An 18677-nucleotide genomic window follows, 5' to 3' on the forward strand; every position below is an offset into this window, starting at 1 on the left:
TCAGTCTAATATATGGATTGTATATGAGATGGATGGATTTGTTTTTGGAAAGAAGGGATTCCCAAACAGTATCCAAGTCTTTCGACTCCTATATTTTAATGAAAAATATGTTGTGGTTATGAGTGATGTTGTTTTCCTAAGAAGAATACGGACTATGAACAGGCAGACATCATTAAAGGGGTATTCCGTCTGTGTTCACTTCCTCATCAGGAGGTGACTAGGGCCAGTAACGTCAGTTCTTCTGATAGAGCATGGGTTTCAGCGTGTATCAACAGATATTGATGTCCTGCTCGTACTGGCAGATATCCTTATAACTCCATGTGCTGGAACTGGGCACACTCAGTTGGTGAAGTGGAAGTATAGGTCATAACCCTAGGTAACAAACCGTGAACATTAGATTTTTGAGCCAGTTAGTGATCAGGAGTGATTATGTGGGAAACTACTGAAAAGATTTAAAGGGAACCAGTTGGCTAAAAAGAAAATGCTATTTATCACAAATGCTATTCATCTGAATAGTGCTAATCTGCAAGTAAATAACAATTGAATAATTTTTGGCAGTGTAGCAAAGAGTAGCTACAGTGAGAAAAGGAAGTTTTTCCCCTTCTCCCATGACAGCACCACCTGAGAGAGGGTATCCGCCCACCAAGGACAGGAACCTACTGAATAAAAAGGCGGTACCTCTCCTCCGCATCAGTTTTTGGTTCCTGTCCCTGATGGGAGCCTCACCAGGTGGTACCTCACGTACCTGGATTATGGACGGTGCGGCCTGGAGGCCGTGGAAGCAGCAGATGGTCCCTGTTCCCAGCCCGTCTGGCTGCTGCCCGGGTCTGCGTGTGGGGAGGAGGTGCTGTTTTCCTTCGGATGCCTCCCCGCGTGCGCCGGGGCCTGCGGCCGGGTCTGCGCCTCGCAAAGATGAACTAAGCGCGCCGGCCGGCAGGTCTTCCGGGCTGCGCACGTGGGGGTCACGTCGCACCCTCGGACGGAGCGCGCCGGAAGTCCGGGCTGCGCACGCGCGGGGTGCTGACGCGCCCTATCACGGAGTGCGCCGGAAACCGGGTCTGCGCGGGTGGGAAGCTGTCATCCCGCTGCAAGCGCGCCGGGTGCCGCTGGGCTGCGCACGCGCAGAGGCAGGTGGATCTGCGGGTAGCGCGCCAGCTGGCTAAAATTAAAAAAAAAAAAAAAGGAAAAAGAGAGATGAGCACGCTGCCGGAAGGGGAGGAGCCTAAAGGAGGTGGAGCCCTACTGCTTTTAAGGATGGGGAGCAATCAGGATGGCGGTGTCTGCATCCCCGCCATGATGAATGAGGAACCGCAGTCACCTGGGCAGCAGCTGTCACCGCCACAGGAAGTACAGCAGCAGCCACAGCCATCAAAGCAGCGCAAGCAGCTCAAACAAATGGAACGGGAATCTTCCCATCGACAAAGTCACAGCAGTGAGGGGCGTACGAGTTCCGGCAAGACTGGTCAGAAAAGACTTCGTCAGTCCACCTCCGCCAGATGGGAGCCCTCATGTGAACGGCAACCACCGCCTCCGGTACCCTAGTCTGAACGGCAGTGTGGTGAGTGATCTTCGTGAAAGTCTCACCTTGAATAATGTGCTCTTCTCTCTCTCTCTCTCTCTTTTCCTCCTTCTTCTCCTTTTATTTCTTGGGGCAGGAGGCGAAGAAGTGTAGTGCTAAAAATAAAAACAGGGAGTGTGCTTTATGCAAAATCGGTCTTCCCACCTCCTATGCCAAAAACCTATGCTCAGACTGTATTCAGAAAACCATTGCAGAGGAGTCCCCCAGGTTTTCTTTAGAATTAAAGGATCTAATCCAGACAGAGGTCAGAGAGTCTTTAAGAGGCTTAACCTCACTCAAAAAGAAGAAGCGAAAACTAGTTTCTTCAGAATCAGAGGAATCAGTGGAGTCCCGTTTTACGAGAGAACTGCCTTCCTCCTCTAATCACTCCTCATCGTCATCGGAGTCTTCGGATGATAATGGGGGGGGCAGACCTTGTTTTTCGGTTGATAATACTGAGAGACTAGTTAAAGCCGTCAGAGGGACTATGGGTATTACCGATACCAAAGTGCCCAGAACAGTCCAGGATGTTATGTTCGGGGGCTTAGACCAAAGGAGGAGACGCTCATTCCCGGTCAATGACAGGATTAAATCTCTGATAGAAAGGGAATGGAAGAAACCGGAGAGGAAGGGTCAGCTGCCGTCATCCTCCAAGCGGAGGTACCCCTTTGAGGATGAGGATGCGGCTAAATGGGACAAAACCCCTAAGATTGACGTGGCCATTTCAAAATCTTCAAAAAAATCCACTCTGCCCTTTGAGGATTTAGGAGCCTTAAAAGACCCGCTGGATAAAAAAGCGGAGTCCTTCCTTAAGCAAACCTGGGAGTCGTCAGCAGGGGCCCTTAAACCGGCAGTAGCAGCGACCTGCACTGCTAGATCTATGATGATCTGGCTTCAACAATTGGAAGACCAGATCAGGGAGAATGTGTCCAGGGAGAAAATTCTATCAGACCTTCCTCTTGTGCAGGGAGCGGCTGCATTCCTGGCAGATGCATCGGCAGATTCAGTTAGGCTGGCTGCCCGGTCTGCAAACCTCTCTAATGCAGCCCGTAGGGCGCTATGGCTCAAGAGCTGGCCAGGAGATGTGCAGTCAAAGTCTAAACTGTGCTCAATCCCTTGTGAGGGGGACTTCTTGTTCGGCAAAGGTCTAGATGACATCCTAGATAAAGCCGCAGACAAAAAACATGGATTTCCCACGGTGTCTGGTTCCCGATTTAACAGTTCCTTTCGGAAGAGAAAATACAGCCGCAGTAAAGCTCCCAGAGACCAAGGTAGCTGGAAAGACCGAAAGCCGTATAGCAGAGGCTTCATGTTTGGGGGTCCCTCCTCCGAGAATAAGAAAGCCCCTAAGTGACAGTTCCCCCCCAGGTGGGAGGAAGATTGTCCCACTTCCTGCCTGCCTGGAAGAAAATTTCATCCAATTCTTGGATCTTAGGGATAATCAGGAGGGGGCTCACACTAGAGTTCAAGAGCAGGCCCAAGAACACTGTCAAAATATCAGCCCCCAGAGGTTTAGTGGAACAGATAGCCTTACAGCAGGAAGTTCTCTCTCTGCTCAGGAAAGGAGTTCTGGTGGAAACACCTGCACCCGAGCAAGGAAGAGGATTCTATTCGACCCTCTTCCTAATAGAGAAGCCGGACGGCTCCTTCAGGACCATTGCGAACTTAAAGAGACTGAACGACCATTTAATCTACAGGCCTTTCAAGATGGAAACAATAAAATCAGCCATAAAGATGTTATTTCCGGACTGTTTTATGTGCGTCCTCGATCTGAAGGACGCCTACTACCACGTCCCGATTTTGCCAGATCATCAACAGTTTCTAAGAGTAGCTGTACAATTCGGCAGGCACGTAAGGCATTTTCAGTTCGCAGCTCTTCCCTTTGGCATTTCCATGGCGCCGAGAGTCTTCACAAAAATCATTCTGGAGGTCACAGCGCACTTGAGGGAAAGAGATATTTTAGTCATCCATTATCTGGACGACTTCTTAGTAGTGGGCAGATCAAGTCAACTCTGTGCTCTAGCCCTGGCGGACGTCATGGCCAGTCTAAGACGCCTAGGTTGGCTGTTAAATCTGGAGAAGTCAAGGCTGGAACCAAAGAGGGTTCAGTCTTTCCTGGGTCTCATTCTGAACTCGGAAAACCAAACCTGTCTTCTGCCAGAGGAAAAGAAACTGAAGATCAGATCCCTAACATCTCAGATTGTCAGCAATCCGACCATCACCCTGAGGAGTGCAATGTCTCTGTTGGGTACAATGACGTCTTGCATTCCGGCGGTTCAGTGGGCCCAGCACCATTCCAGATGTCTTCAACAGGAGATTCTGGCAGCGGACAGGCGGCTCAAAGGTCGCCTGAATGGGAAAATATCTCTTCCAGATGTTGTGATCAACTCCCTGGACTGGTGGACATCTCCGGTCAACCTATCTTTGGGGGTTCCTTGGACCTTCCAGGTGTCGGATACAATTACAACAGACGCAAGTGCGGAAGGTTGGGGAGCTCACCTAAGGGATCGTTCTGTACAAGGCCTCTGGTCGGACAGCGAGACAAGCCTCTCTTCCAACATGAAAGAGCTGTTGGCAGCCAGAAACGCGCTAAAAGAATTCAGTTCTGTTCTTCAGGGTCCTCACGTCAGGATAATGTCAGACAACAGATCAACAGTCGCCTACATCAATCATCAGGGGGGTACCAGTTCTCTCCCTCTGATGTTAATAGCGGATCAGATCTTCAGGTTTGCCGAGAGTCGGCTGGTTACGCTCTCGGCACTACATATAAAAGGGGAAGAGAACATAAAGGCCGATTTCTTGAGTCGTCACATCTTGAAACAAGGAGAGTGGGAGTTGAATCCAGTCGTTTTTCAGCAGATTGTGGATCGGTGGGGACAGCCCCAGATAGATCTGTTTGCAAACAGACACAATCGGAAGACCGAAACCTTTTGCTCCCTGAATCCAAAAGAGGGGGCGTTTGCGGTGGACGCGCTGCAGATTCAGTGGGATTTCACTCTAGCTTATGCCTTTCCCCCTTTAGTACTGATCCCTACTATCCTGAGGAAGATCCGAGAGGAACGGGCGAGGGTTATATTGATCGCCCCGTTCTGGCCCAAGAGACCATGGTTCACTTGGATGAAGAGAATGTCCCAAGCAGATCCATGGGTTCTTCCGGACATCCCGGATCTCCTCAGGCAGGGCCCAGTCTGTCATCCCCAAAGAGCGGGCCTGCATTTGACGGCTTGGATTTTGAGAGGTCGCTATTGACGCAAAGGGGGTTTTCTCCAGATCTTGTTACTACCCTTCTAGCAAGTAGAAAGCCGATAACAACTAGAATCTATGGTAGAACCTGGGCTAAGTTCTTGTCTACCTCGGGTCAGTCTGCCAAAGGGAGGGTTCCTATTGAGGCCATACTAGAATTCCTCCAGAAGGGGTTAAACATGGGACTAGCCACCAGTACTCTTAAGGTACAGGTATCTGCTCTGGGGGCACTGTATAATTATGACTTGGCAGCAAATAGATGGATCATTAGATTTATTAAAGCCTGTCATAGATCCAGACCTATTCCTGTTCCAAGAATGCCTCCTTGGGACCTTAATTTAGTTCTGGAAGCATTAACCAAACCTCCCTTCGAGCCCTTAGAGAAGGTTTCAGAAAAAATCTTAACTTTAAAGACTGCGCTATTGGTGGCCCTGACATCAGCTCGTAGAGTCAGTGACTTACACGCACTATCCATTAACCATCCATTCACTCAAGTATGTATGGATAGAGTAATCTTAAGACCAGACCCGGCCTATCTTCCAAAGGTAGCCTCCAAGTTCCATAGGACGCAAGTAATCACTCTCCCTTCCTTCTATCCTAATCCTAGGGATTCTGAGGAATATAAGCTTCACACCTTAGATGTTAGGAGGGTGTTAGTCCAGTATTTGGAAGTGACAAAAGCCTGGAGAAAGAGTGACGCTTTATTTATATCCTTTCAGGGGGCTAGGAAAGGACTTAAGGTTACAAGGGGGACCATAGCTAGATGGGTCAGGGATACTATTACCTTAGCCTACTCTTCTAGCAATCTGCCGGTTCCTGAGAACCTGAAGGCCCATTCCACCAGAGCGGTAGCTGCTTCCTGGGCTGAGAAGGCGGATGTGCCTATCGACATTATATGTAAGGCGGCAACTTGGTCATCCCCTGCTACATTTTACAAACATTACCGTCTTGACCTTTCCTCTTCTACTGATCTGTCCTTTGGTAGAAGGGTGTTGCAAGCGGTGATCCCTCCCTCTGGTATTTAATCTCTATAAATCTCTCAGGTGGTGCTGTCATGGGAGAAGGGGAAAAGATCCTAGTTACTTACCGGTAACGGGATTTTACAGAGCCCATGACAGCACCCTATTAATTCCCTCCCCTTTATCACTGTGGTGTGCACTTTTTTTAAGGTGTTTAGTACATATGTTGAGGTGGTGGTTATGTATTAACCTGTCTTCAGAGGCCCTCTCATGCTCTGAAACAAAAAACTGATGCGGAGGAGAGGTACCGCCTTTTTATTCAGTAGGTTCCTGTCCTTGGTGGGCGGATACCCTCTCTCAGGTGGTGCTGTCATGGGCTCTGTAAAATCCCGTTACCGGTAAGTAACTAGGATCTTTCTCCTCTCTGCTGCCACACACTCCCAGTCACAGGGGCGGTGCTGGGGGCTGTAACAGTCACTGCTCACTATACAGTGAATGTGCTGTTATCACTCCACCTGCTCTGGACTGGAATTCTGCTCTGCCCACTCACGCTGCAGCACTAGTTCTTTAGTCAAGGTGCATGGACAGTGATAACAGACTCCATTTAAAGGGTCTTGGTTTGAACAGTCATTCTGTGCTGACAGTTCCTTTTTAATTAGGGTAAGTAGTTTATATTGTGGATTTTTCCTTCATTCCACTTCAAGCACAAGTCAAGTTTTTGCATACTGGAATACCCCTTCAATTTACGGGCCTTGTTGTGAATGTATTTGTAGCTATGTGATCTATATCTGCAATCGTGTATGATTGAAAGCCTCAGTGTAGGGCTCTTTGACTGCAACCTTAAGGGTTTGCATGAACATGACATAATATGGATCCCCGCACCTGAAAACAGATGGTGTTTGGCCATACCCGTGATTGAAATAACCTGAACAGCAAAGAATAACTATTGCTATAAATTAAGCATAAACATATTTGTCAATAATAAAATTTCAACCTGCACTATAAGGCTATGTTCACACGTTGCATTTTTGCTGCGCTTTTTTTTTTTTATATACAAATTAAAAGCTGCTTTTTACAGTACCAGCAAAAGCTGAGATTTCAGAAATCTCATGCACACACTTGTTTTTCTACGGAGTTTGAAAACTGCAGCATGACAATTCTTTCAACATTTTTGCAGTTTTTTTTCACCCATATAAAGCAACTAGATGGTGGCCCGATTCTAACGCATCGGGTATTCTAGAATATGTATGCGGCCGACCGAGCGCGACCAATCAGCAGAGCGGTGTTTAAATTTGGTGCCAAAATCGCTGATTGGTCGCGGTTGCTGGCCGCGACCAATCAGTAGAGCGGTGTTTAAATTTGGCGGCAATATCGGTGATTGGTCGCAGGCGGCGGCCAAGACCAATCAGCGAACAGTGTTAGCGAGGACTGGATAGCGTGTTTAAATTTGGCGCCAAAATCGCTGATTGGTCGCGGCCGGCAGCCGCGACTAATCAGCAGAGCGGGGTTTAAATTTGGCGCCAATAATGCTGATTAGTCGCGAGCGGCAACCGCGATCGATCAGCAGAGCGGTGTTTAAATTTGGCGCCAATATCGCTGCTTGGTTGCGGCCAGCCACCGCGAGCAATTAGCAAAGCGGTGTTTAAATTTGGCGCCAATAATGCTGGTCGCCGGTCGCGACCAATCAGCAATATTGGCGCCAAATTTAAACACCGCTCTGCTGATTGGACGCGGTCGTCAGCCGATCAGCAGAGCAGGGTTTAAATTTGGCGCCAATAATGCTGATTGGTCGCGGCCAGCAACCGTGACCAATCAGCAGAGCGGGGTTTAAATTTGGCGCCAATACTGCTGATTGATTGCGGCCGGCTGGGAGCGACCAATCACAGAAGCGGGTTTTAAATTTCGCACCAAAATCAGCGGCCGCAACCAATCAGCGAACCGTGTTACTGAGTACTGGAGAGCGAGTTTAAATTTGGCGCCCAAATTGCTGATTGGTACTTTCGGTGTGAGCAGCCGGGAGATGAACGGCTAGCGCCGGTCATCTCCCGGCTGCATCGCCGCTGACTTCCATGCGGCTATCGTCAGGAGATCAGCGGCTAATGCCACTGATCTCCCGACGGTGGCCTGCGTGTTTAAAATCCAGTGCCAATTCGCGGCCGTGCTGCGACAGTCGCTGATTGAGCGCGGCCGACTGGGCGCGACCCATCAGAGAAGCGGGGTTTTAAATTTCGCGCTAATTTCGCTGACCAATCAGCGTCGTATTAGTGAGGACCGGGGAGCTGCGCTGCCTGTGATGGTACTTCCTCTGCGAGCAGCTGGGAGATGACCGGCTGCTCGCAGCAGAAGCATCCCGACTGGCGGCGCCGCTCCCTGGTCCACCGTTCACACTTGCCGTCGGCAGATCAGCGGTCCTAGCCGCTGATCTCCCGACGGTAGGCGCATGGAGGTCAGCGGCGCCGCCGGTCGGGGTCCTTCTGCTGCTAGCAGCCAGGAGATGACCGAGCTAGCGCCGGTCATCTCCTGGCTACATTGCCGCTGACCTCCGTGCGGCAGATGAGCCGCTAACGGCCGCCATCTTTTTTCTTAAATCCCGCGTCGCTGATTGGCCGCGGCCGGACCAATCAGCGACGCGGGATTTCCTGGACAGAAGGACAGACAGACAGGATAAGACGATTATATATATTAGATGAGTAAGTGCAAAAAAGCCGCAAAAGCGTTACCATCAATTTTTGCAGCGTTTTTAGTATAAAAAAAGCAGGTAAGGCACGATTTGAAAACCGTTTAAACCTCTGATTTTCCAAGTTTAAATCAAAATGTCTTGGTGTCCTCACAGGAAAATGACTGACTGACTATTAGTGTTAGTACTGTTTAATGAAATTGGTGATATAAGGGAAAGTAAACAATGTCTACCAACCCAATGCACTTCCAACATCTTAGGTAGACTACGCCTGACCGATTCAACTTCTCTCCCTCATATTAACTAATATGAACTTTTTTGTTCAGAATAGTCACTATTTTTTTCAGACCTAAAATTATTTAGCGGAAAAAGCTTTTTTATCAAATTGCCCTTTTTTCCAAAAATTGTTTTATGGGTTCACATACGTCTTGCATTGGTGGCCAAATGCCTTGCATTGTTTATGCTTGTATTGTGGAAGCAAAGCTGAACTTTGGGATCCTGAAAAACGCAGCCAAAAAGCTACGAAAACATGCTTTTTGTCTGCAGCTTTTTTACGGCCAAGAGATCAGGGTTTGGCTGCAGCAAAAAAGTAATGTGTGAACATAGCCTAACCATTCAGTGTTAGAATTAACAGGACATTTTATAACCTTTCCTTTTTCCCATGGTACTCTTATAATAATTCCACTTTATGGTCCATTTTGTGCTTTGAGGCTGCATTCACACATTATACACATCCGTACAGTTTAACTCTGATTTATACCTTGCGATCTGGTGGCATTATGTGGCCCACGATACCTTTCTGTGCTCCCTTCAACCTTCTGCATAGTGTCTGGTCACATGTATTTTCCATGTCATGGAGTAGACAAGTGGTGTGTAGCACCGAAAGAATGGGTAATTATTAATGGTGTGCTGTGTAGTCATTTGTGGGGCAGCCATATTTTAACAGTGAGTCAAAATGTGAGTCCTAACTCCTATAGCACAGAAAGGAGTAGATCAGGTGAAGTGGCTATGCATGAATGCTGCTATATTCGTTGTAGTTTATAGTAGCAGGGAAACTCTTGACTGTTTCAGCTTCTGGCTACAATGTAGAGAAGGGTACATCTACCTTCCTGATAAGTGCTGGTTCCATTTATAGGGCTCTCACATATTAGATATTTATGGCACATACATTGAATGCAGTAAATGTCTCAGAAGGGAATACCGTGCCCATGATCTGCCTCTATCGGACATTGTGGCCCTCAGAACTGAAAAGGTTGTGAACCCCTGGTTTAACTGATCCACACACGCATCCGTTATAAAAATGCATCCGTATGTCCGATCCATGAGACTCAGAGCTTCTCCTATTCTTATCCGTTTTGCGGATCATGCTATGCCATTAAAGTCATCCATCCCCAATCCTGGTATGCATGGCCCCCCTCATCCATCCCCAATCCTGGTATGCATGGCCCCCCTCATGTATACCAAGATTGTGGATGAGGGGGGCCATGCATACCAGGATTGGGGATGGATGAGGGGGGCCATGCATACCAGGATTGGGGATGGATGAAGGGGGCCATGCATACCAGGATTGGGGATGGATGAGGGGGGGCCATGCATACCAGGATTGGGGATGGGTGAGGGGGGCCATGCATACCAGGATTGAGGATGGATGAAGGGGGCCATGCATACCAGGATTGGGGATGGATGAGGGGGGGCCATGCATACCAGGATTGGGGATGGGTGAGGGGGGCCATGCATACCAGGATTGAGGATGGATGAAGGGGGCCATGCATACCAGGATTGGGGATGGATGAGGGGGGGCCATGCATACCAGGATTGGGGATGGATGAGGGGGGGCCATGCATACCAGGATTGGGGATGGGTGAGGGGGGCCATGCATACCAGGCTTGGGGATGGGTGAGGGGGGCATGCATACCAGGCTTTGGGATGGGTGAGGGGGGGCCATGCATACCAGGCTTGGGGATGGGTAAGGGGGCCATGCATACCAAGCTTGGGAATGGGTGAGGGGGGGCCATGCATACCAGGCTTGGGGATGGGTGAGGGGGGCCATGCATACCAGGAGTGGGGATGGATGAGGGGGGCCATGCATACCAGGAGTGGGGAAATTTACCAGTAGCTGCTGAATTTCCCACCCTAGGCTTATACTCGAGTCAATACGTTTTCCCAGTTTTTTGTGGTAAAATTAGGTACCTCGGCTTATACTCGAGTATATATGGTATATTGAGCACACTAAAAAGGCCCACATTTCTGTAACCATATGGGGAAAAAACCCTGAATAATCAGGGGAACAAAATAAGGGCAAAAACTATCCACTTTTGACCTGGTGACTAGTGCTCTTTAACATATTGTAGTGTACTGACAAGAATGTTTTTGTTCTGATTCTCAAGGAACAAAGCTGCTCTGTAGGTTTGTACATGTGTCTGAGATGAGATGTTCACTCTTAATTGGTTACAAAGATACAAGCTCTGTTGAAATGATTTCCAACACGCTGTAATAAATGTTATAGTAGTTATTTCTATGCATCATGTGCCAAGGAAGGGGTGTTATAAGAGCACTTGTGCAAGTGGTTTTATACAGATGGGGTGCAATAGAGGGATTGACAGGTCAAACCTTTTAAAGCTGCTCATAGAAACATGTACTATGATTGGCAGATGCAATTATTTTTAGTAAGATCTGCAGAAGATCTATTGTCAGTCAGTATTGTGCCTTAAGCCATAAGTAGACATAGGATAGTGCTCATTCTTCCAACTTCCCCATAAAACAACCTGATTGGCTGAAATTGTGAGTCAAGCTGGCCATACACAAGATGGCAATCAAACTTTTGTTCAGCAGTCGGCTATCTCTCTCAACTGCTCCATACATGAGTTCTCTGTTTGACTGAGCGTTCTTGTGTTTTCACTGTGGAGAAAGGAGAAATCCACTGCAAGACAAATGATTAGCCAGTCCCACCACAATCCTTGGGTTTGGCCAACTCTGACCTAATAAGTTTTAAATGGGAAAAGGGAATAATCTGCTGGCAGATACCTCTGAAAATAACTTATCTCACACAGGAGCAAAGGACTAGGCAAGTTGAAATCTAAGGCCATGGCCCCACTATCAGTATTCGGTCAGTATTTTTTCTCAGGAGTGGGAGACGAAACCAGGTGAGGGACAATCTGAGAAAAGGTATAATAGAAACAAGTCACCAATTCTGCATTTATCACCCACTACTGGTTTGGGCTCCCACTCCTGAGAGAAAATACTGACCAAATACTGATAGTGGGGCTATGGCCTAATGGCCCTCATACACATTAGATGGCCATTGGAAGAATAATGCTTCGGACGATCATTCAGTTAACAGCTATCTTTCCCATACACAAGAGTACTCTTTTGGCTAAGTGGTCCTTTGTTCTGTTAGAATGCGCCAACGGACATCTTTGCTGGCAACTTATCTTCAGAAGAACAATGTGATCAGTAGTCCAAAATCTGACATGCCCAATCGACCAACAGTGAGTTGACTGGAGCCGCCATGCAAATTAGAATGTCGCCCAAACTCTTTGATATGGACAGGTGCGCCTACATTCGTCTAATAGGGGGGACGACGGCCATCAATTATCTCCTGTCCATTCAAGGGATACCAGTTTGCTGTAATATGTATTTTCCATAATCTCAGTTGAGATCCAGGTTTGGATTTTATCCTAAATCATACATGTCAAACTCTGGCCTGTGGGCCAAATCTGGCCCACAGGGTGATTTATATTTGGCCCGCGACACCAGAACCACCACCCCGATATGGGGCCCATTATTCTGTATGGAGGACTATGTGGGGCCCATTATACTGTATACTGGTTGGCCCGCGACTTTGTCCAGGTTTTTCATTTTGTCCATCTGTGTGTTTGAGTTTGACATCCCGGTCCTAAGTCATGTAGCAAGGCTCGTTAAAGAGTCCATATTGACTTTTAGGGTGGCGCTAGAGTTTTAGTCCTCTTCCTCTCTGAACAGACAATTTGCATATTTACCAGAAGTTAAAATGAGATGTCCTAACAGAATTCAAGTAAACCCCATTACAGTCAAGAGATGGATATTTTTTTTTTTCTGATAAAGAATCGAAAAACAGAACTCTAAAACATAGTGTGAACTGGGCCAAAAATAGACATTTCAGGTGAGCGTACAGATCTTCTTTTTTTAAAGTACACCTTAAAGGTCCATGCATAGTTCCCTGGCCCAAATTAAGCAGGAGAACCAAGACCCCAATTCATCAGTGTTTATCCCAGAAATCTGGTGTAAAACACTTTGGAAAGTTGCAGCAATTTTACGCCATTTTTCACGTTTGATTTGGCCAGTGCTACTGTTAAGATACACCTGATTAATTAATAGATGTGTGCATATTAATGAATCGGACACATCTGACTCTCATGCTCCCCTCATCAAGACTGGTGTGAACAATGACGTTCATGATGAATCTGGGCCCAAGAGTCCGAACACCTTCAATGTTGTTCAAAGCACATCAGTATAACTGCATATGCAAATAATTTTTTTTTTTTTTTTTTTTGCAACTTAATTGCCTACATAGGGCCATGCTGCAGTTTGGGGCACAAGCAACCTTACAAAACAAAAATCCAGGGAAACTGACATTTGATTTGATTTAATCGACACTTTTATTCTGCAACTTTAGAAACAACTTGTCACATAGAAAATGTAATCCAATCTGCATGCTGGATAACTGAGCAGATTGATGTATAGATTTTTTTGGGAAAAGATTCAGAATAAGATGTTTTATTCATTTAAACGTCTGCTCATTCTTGGCTTTTCAGTCAAGTGGGTGGTCTTACTCAGTAACTGACTGTTATCTCTGTCTTCACACTTACACAAGGAAGGCTGTCAGTCACTGGTTAAGGATGACCAATTGACGGAAAAGCCAAGAATAAATAGAAGTTAAAAGGGTTTTCCTGGATTAAAATACATTTTTTTTTCAGTCATGTTGAATTGAGACCGTATGCAATGTCCACACTGTCAGGATTCCTCCTTTTATTTGCAGCTCAAGTTAGTTGTGACCACAGATGCCAACTAGTTTCTCCTCTTCTCCCTTGAAAGAAACTGATGAGTCTATTCAGCATGGAACCACAACTATGCAAATTTCATACTTGTGATCGTATTGACCGCCTTAACACGCTGGAAATAGAGGGGAGTCTTGGAATTGTGCAAAATGGCAGTCTACAGTCATAGTGATTGGAGAAATCACTGTTGAGCCTGGAAAACCCAAAGTTATATTGAACCTTTCCCACAAAACTATGGCCAAGAGATAGATATATATTTTTTTTGTCTCAAATTCTTCAAAATGGTGCGGGTAGTTCAATGAATTTTAAGAAAAATAAAAGTGCAAAAGAAAGCACGAGCAATTGTGAATCTACCCCGTATATCAATCTGCCCAGCACCTCCTGCTCTGTAGCATGATGCCTGCAGATTGCACCGCATTCTTAATGTGAGGCGGTAGCCTTCTTGTAAATCTGCATTGAAACTGCAACACAATTGTAGATGAGTGTTTTAAGATAATTTCGCCGTTTATACAGGCTGTTGGTCATCCGGCAAAAAATGCTCGTTCATTGGGTAAAATGATGTCTTGCTTGACGCAAAAGATTCTCTGCATCTTCCTGTGTAAAAAGTTGGCAGTAGGGAGCCGGCTGTCAATCAGCATGATGTCAAAAATCACGCCTGTGACAGGCCCTGTGATGTGCACTGTGCTCCCTGATCTTCTGGGCATGCGCAAAGCGCCACTCACATAGAGCGCGCTTTGCTTCATCCTGGTCCCGTCTACCTCTGCTCTGCGCCGCAGGGTTCTATTGCGCAGACGCCGGAAAGTGACAGTGCCCCCCCCCCCCGCCCCACCACGGCGCCTGCGGTGCAGAGCACGGAGAGACGGGGCCGGGATGAAGCAAAGCGCGCGCTATGTGAGCGTGCTCGGAAGTCAGGGAGCACAGGGCCCTGTGACGTGCAGGGGAGAGGGGGGGATATGATAATTAAGAAGAGAGGCGAGGATTTGGGGGAATAATAAGCAGATAGGCGGAGATTGCTTAGCTTCCCCCAGACGCCAAGCCTGTGGAAAAAATAATTGATTAAAGCTCTATTCTCTGCAATCAGACCTCTGCTATGGGCCATACAGGTATGTATAGATTTACTTTGCTATACCCTGTATGCCCATAATAGAGGTCTGATATCGCCCAGGAGTGTGACAGATTCCCTTTAACTGTATAAACGGAGAAAGCAATTCTCTATATTCTTTCATCTCCAGTATTGTATTTTATGAAATTGGCTAGTGTTCAATATAATTGAGATGGCATTCTGTAATATTTCATGGGTGTCAAGTTATGAGCTGATTCTTTAGAATTGAAGTTTGTCCCTCTTCTGCCACTCCGCTTTTTGCTCTAGCGTCTTACCTATATGTTGTTTCTACCTGCTTTTGTAAGTAGTAGATATCTAGAAGCAGAGGACAAAATGTTTCAATGCCTTGCAGCTTGTTACCTAGGAAACCTTTATAATGCTGTCTTTCCTGAACTAAACCCTACAGTGCTTGGTGTGTGACACAACACATGCCATAACTGACTGATGATGATAGTTGAGCAATGGTTTATGAACGGGTTATGAAGTCCAATTACATTTGTGGGCTGAGTCCATAAATGCTATTAAATGGTGCTCTATTGAAACCCAATTTAGGCTATGTGCCCACGATGCAGAAATGAAGCAGAAAATTTCCTGAGCATTTCTGCATCTCATTGGCAGAAGAAGCGCATGCAGTTTTCACATGCGTTTTTGATGCGTTTTTTGCCATGCGGTTTTCCAATGCATTGTATAGGAAAATCTGCTTGCAGAAACGCACAAGAATTGGTCATGTCAGGATTTTTTCTGCAAGTGAAATCCACGCAGAAAAAAATCCTGACCATGTGCACAGAACTTGCAGAATGTCATAGGAAGTCATGGGATAAGGTATGCTATGTGTTTCTGGAGCATTTCTGCGCTGCAAATCCGCACCAAAAATGCATCGTGGGCACACAGCCTAAGGAGGCAAATCTAGTTACTTTCTTACTGATGTTGCCTTTGTTGTAAATCCCAGAGTTTGTGAAAATGCTAGGAAAAAAAAAAAGAAACACTAGTAGGTTATGCATTGCAAAAATGTTTCCTTTTGGGGATGCAGCCTGGAGGGGGCAGGGGGGCCCCTGTTCAAATGATTCATATTAGCGCTTTCCCCAGCTGTTTAGCATTAGTTTTGTGTCATTTGCCTTCTGCTTGTGATAGGTTTCTTTTTGTCTACTCTACAAGCAAGCATGGAAGTACATGATCAATCTGTATCTCATAGGAGAACACTGGACTCCCTGTACAGACAGTTGTTATAAGACAGGGGAGTTGTTTTTTTTTTTCTATTTTAATTTAGGAACTCTCCTTCTAGATCACTGCACTCTTCTTCCCATAGATGAGGCAGAAATTATATTTTCAGCAGCATTTTTTGCATGGTAAAGCTGGGTGGGGAGGGAAGCTGTCTTAAGAGCTGACAGAAGGGATTTGATGGATGTTAAAATCCTGTATTTTACACAAAGTCTCATGTATAGTGGGTGGGTGAGTAGGGGAGGAAACCTCCTGTCTATACAAGAGAACATGTATTGGCCTGGTAGTCAGATTGGCGGACACATTGGATGGCTTCCTACAATTATTGGGGTTGGGAATGAATGCAGCTGTGCTGGGATGAAGCAAATTAGGCAAGGTTCACAGTTGTATTTAGCGTTAATATAATGCAATAGAAAAACGTAACTTCTGCAATAATCGGATCCATCCTTTGATGGAGACCCAACATTTCTAGACTTATCCCGTTGACTATTAGGAGACCACTTGGTTTCCTAATGGTGGATTTCTGTCAATTTAAAATGCAAAAAGGTGCGATGGTGTCTCTGTTTCCAGTGTTGGCCTAGCCTTATGTAACTACAATATGCTGGTAAAATGGCATTATGTTTCTCATTTGTCAAAACTGGCTAAAATAAAAGCTATGGGGCTGATTCAAAACCCTTTTCACCAGAAATCTGGTATAAAACTGTTTTGAAAAGTCACAAAATTTTTGCACAACACGTATTTGCACAAAAAAGACTTGTTACGCTATCCATGGCAAGATAAGCCAACTTTTTGAAAAGTGAGGAAGCTTGCCTGGGAGGGGGCATGGCCAAAAAAACAGCAGCACGGTGGCTCAGTGGTTAGCACTGCAGCCTTGCAGGGGTCCTGGGTTCATATCCCACCAAGGACAACATCTGCAAGGAGTTTGTATGTTCTCCCCTTGTTTGCTTGGGTTTCCTCCCACACACCAAAGACATACTGATGGGGAATGTAGATTGTAGATGTAAAGTGCTGAGGAATAAAGTCCCTTTAGCAATTCCTTTCCAATTATGCTGCAGAAAGTTGCTGTGACATTTAGGAAGACTCTTAGCAGCACATTGGACATGTGCCACACGTGCGACGAGCACTAGCTGTGACCCCAGCCTTTGGCTATTTTTCATATGCTGTGACCACTGGGTCTCACAACTGGTGATTAACTGATTCATGTTTGCCTGTAGAGCAGTTGGCTTATTGCGGGAGACCAGGCGGTCAGACCGAGTCTTCGGATGTGAGAACAGTCAATGTTTCATGGATGTGTGCATCAGGCCTTAAGTTGTACCATTGGTTAAATTAACCTGTTAAATTGCTAATTAATAAAATATAATTTTGTGTTTGTTGTGATGCACTATTAAATTGCAAAGTATTTGAAAGACAAACAAAGGAGTGTAGAAAATATAATGAATGGTCAGAGCCTGAGACCTGTGCGGCCATCTCTCCACTCTGCGCCAGTGGCCACTCCAATAGAAGAACATAAATGCAGGTACATAAAGTGGTCATCCACATGATAGATTAAAAATGTATAATATAATATATCACTCCCACTTTTTACTTTATTTCCCCATTTGTTAGTTAGCAGTAATGCATGTACAGTGTATGCATTAAAATACTTACTGGTTGCTGTCTTCTGCCATTTCCAGTGCTGCTCTGATCCCCTTCTTGTATCATTTGACTGCAGCTGTGACAAACCAGTTGATGATGATAATTTTTATTTATATAGCGCCAATATATTCCACAGCACTTTACAATTAAGCTGGGACATATACTGACAATACATTTAATACAAGGTAAGACAGTTAAACATTTACATTAGGAGTGAGGTCCCTGCTCGGGGACACAATAGGTGAAAAGTGCTTGTTATTTCAGGTCCAACAATTAGAATAGGGATTTTCATATACTGCTGCATGATCCGGTCATCAGCCAGTATGTTTAAGTGCAATTATCAAGTATCGAGTGCAGTTATCGTGTGCATGGAGGGTGTGGAGACAGATGAATAGGAGGGAGAAGATGCTGAATAATATTTAGAAGGAGGGAAGTTAGTTTACTGAGTTGAAGTGGTAGGCTTGTTTTAAAGAGAGGTTTTTAGTCGGATCGTCTGGGGTAATGCATTCCAGAGAACTGGCGCAGCACGAGCGAAATTGTGAGGTTCGGATTATGGGGGACGTTAGTCTTAGGTCATTTGCGGATCGGAGGGCATGTGTAGGGCGATAGAGATGAGAGGAGATATAAGGCGGTGCAGAACTGTGGAGAACTTTGTGGGTGACAGCGATGTGTTTATATTGGACCCTGTAGTGAATGGGTAACCAATGTAATGACTGGCACAAGATGGAGGCATCGGTGAAGCGGCTGGACAGAAATATGACCCTGGCTGCTGCATTCAGGACGGATTGGAGAGGAGGAAGTTTGAGAAGAGGGAGATCGATCAGAAGAGAGTTGCAGTAGTCCAGACGAGAGTGAATAAGTGCGACAGTAAGAGTTTTAGCAGTTTCAAAGGTGAGAAAAGGTCAGATTCTGGAGATTTTTTTAAGATGCAGGTGACAAGCTGGCCCGGCACCAGCACCCAGGGTAAGTGTCGGAGCTCTGAGCAGGCGGGAGGGCCCCACTCGCCGTTGGGCACCCTGCTGTATGGGACCCGTGAGCGGAGGAGAGCGGTGTCAGTGGCCGCTCCCTCGCTTACTCAGGGCCCCGGCAGCCGGCACAATACTTACCTCTCCCAGTGCCTCCGCAGCAGCTCCGGTGTCTTCCGCGTCCTCTGACTGTGACATCTCAGGTCAGAGGGCCCGGTGATGTCTTTCCACCGCGTCCTCTCCTGAGCAGTCACAGCGCAGAGCGGGAAGACGCCGGCAACGCT

The 18677-nt window shown here is 46.4% G+C and overlaps 2 protein-coding genes across 2 annotated transcripts in view; both read left to right on the forward strand.

The window, feature by feature from the left end:
• The window catches only part of MAPK12 (mitogen-activated protein kinase 12), a 132815-nt gene that overhangs the window by 62515 nt on the left and 51623 nt on the right, over window positions 1–18677 (forward strand). The window lies entirely within an intron of this gene.
• Window positions 1050–11894, forward strand: LOC141165605 (uncharacterized). The gene is made up of 3 exons (XM_073651324.1): window positions 1050–1533; window positions 1656–2519; window positions 11835–11894. Exons 1-3 carry the CDS (start codon window positions 1195–1197, stop codon window positions 11892–11894), a joined length of 1263 nt encoding a protein of 420 aa, XP_073507425.1. The 5' UTR covers window positions 1050–1194.

This window comes from Phyllobates terribilis, unplaced genomic scaffold (genome assembly GCF_046119375.1).
Source record: "Phyllobates terribilis strain yellow unplaced genomic scaffold, ASM4611937v1 Scaffold_11__3_contigs__length_659146591, whole genome shotgun sequence".
NCBI classification, from domain to species: Eukaryota; Metazoa; Chordata; class Amphibia; order Anura; family Dendrobatidae; genus Phyllobates; species Phyllobates terribilis.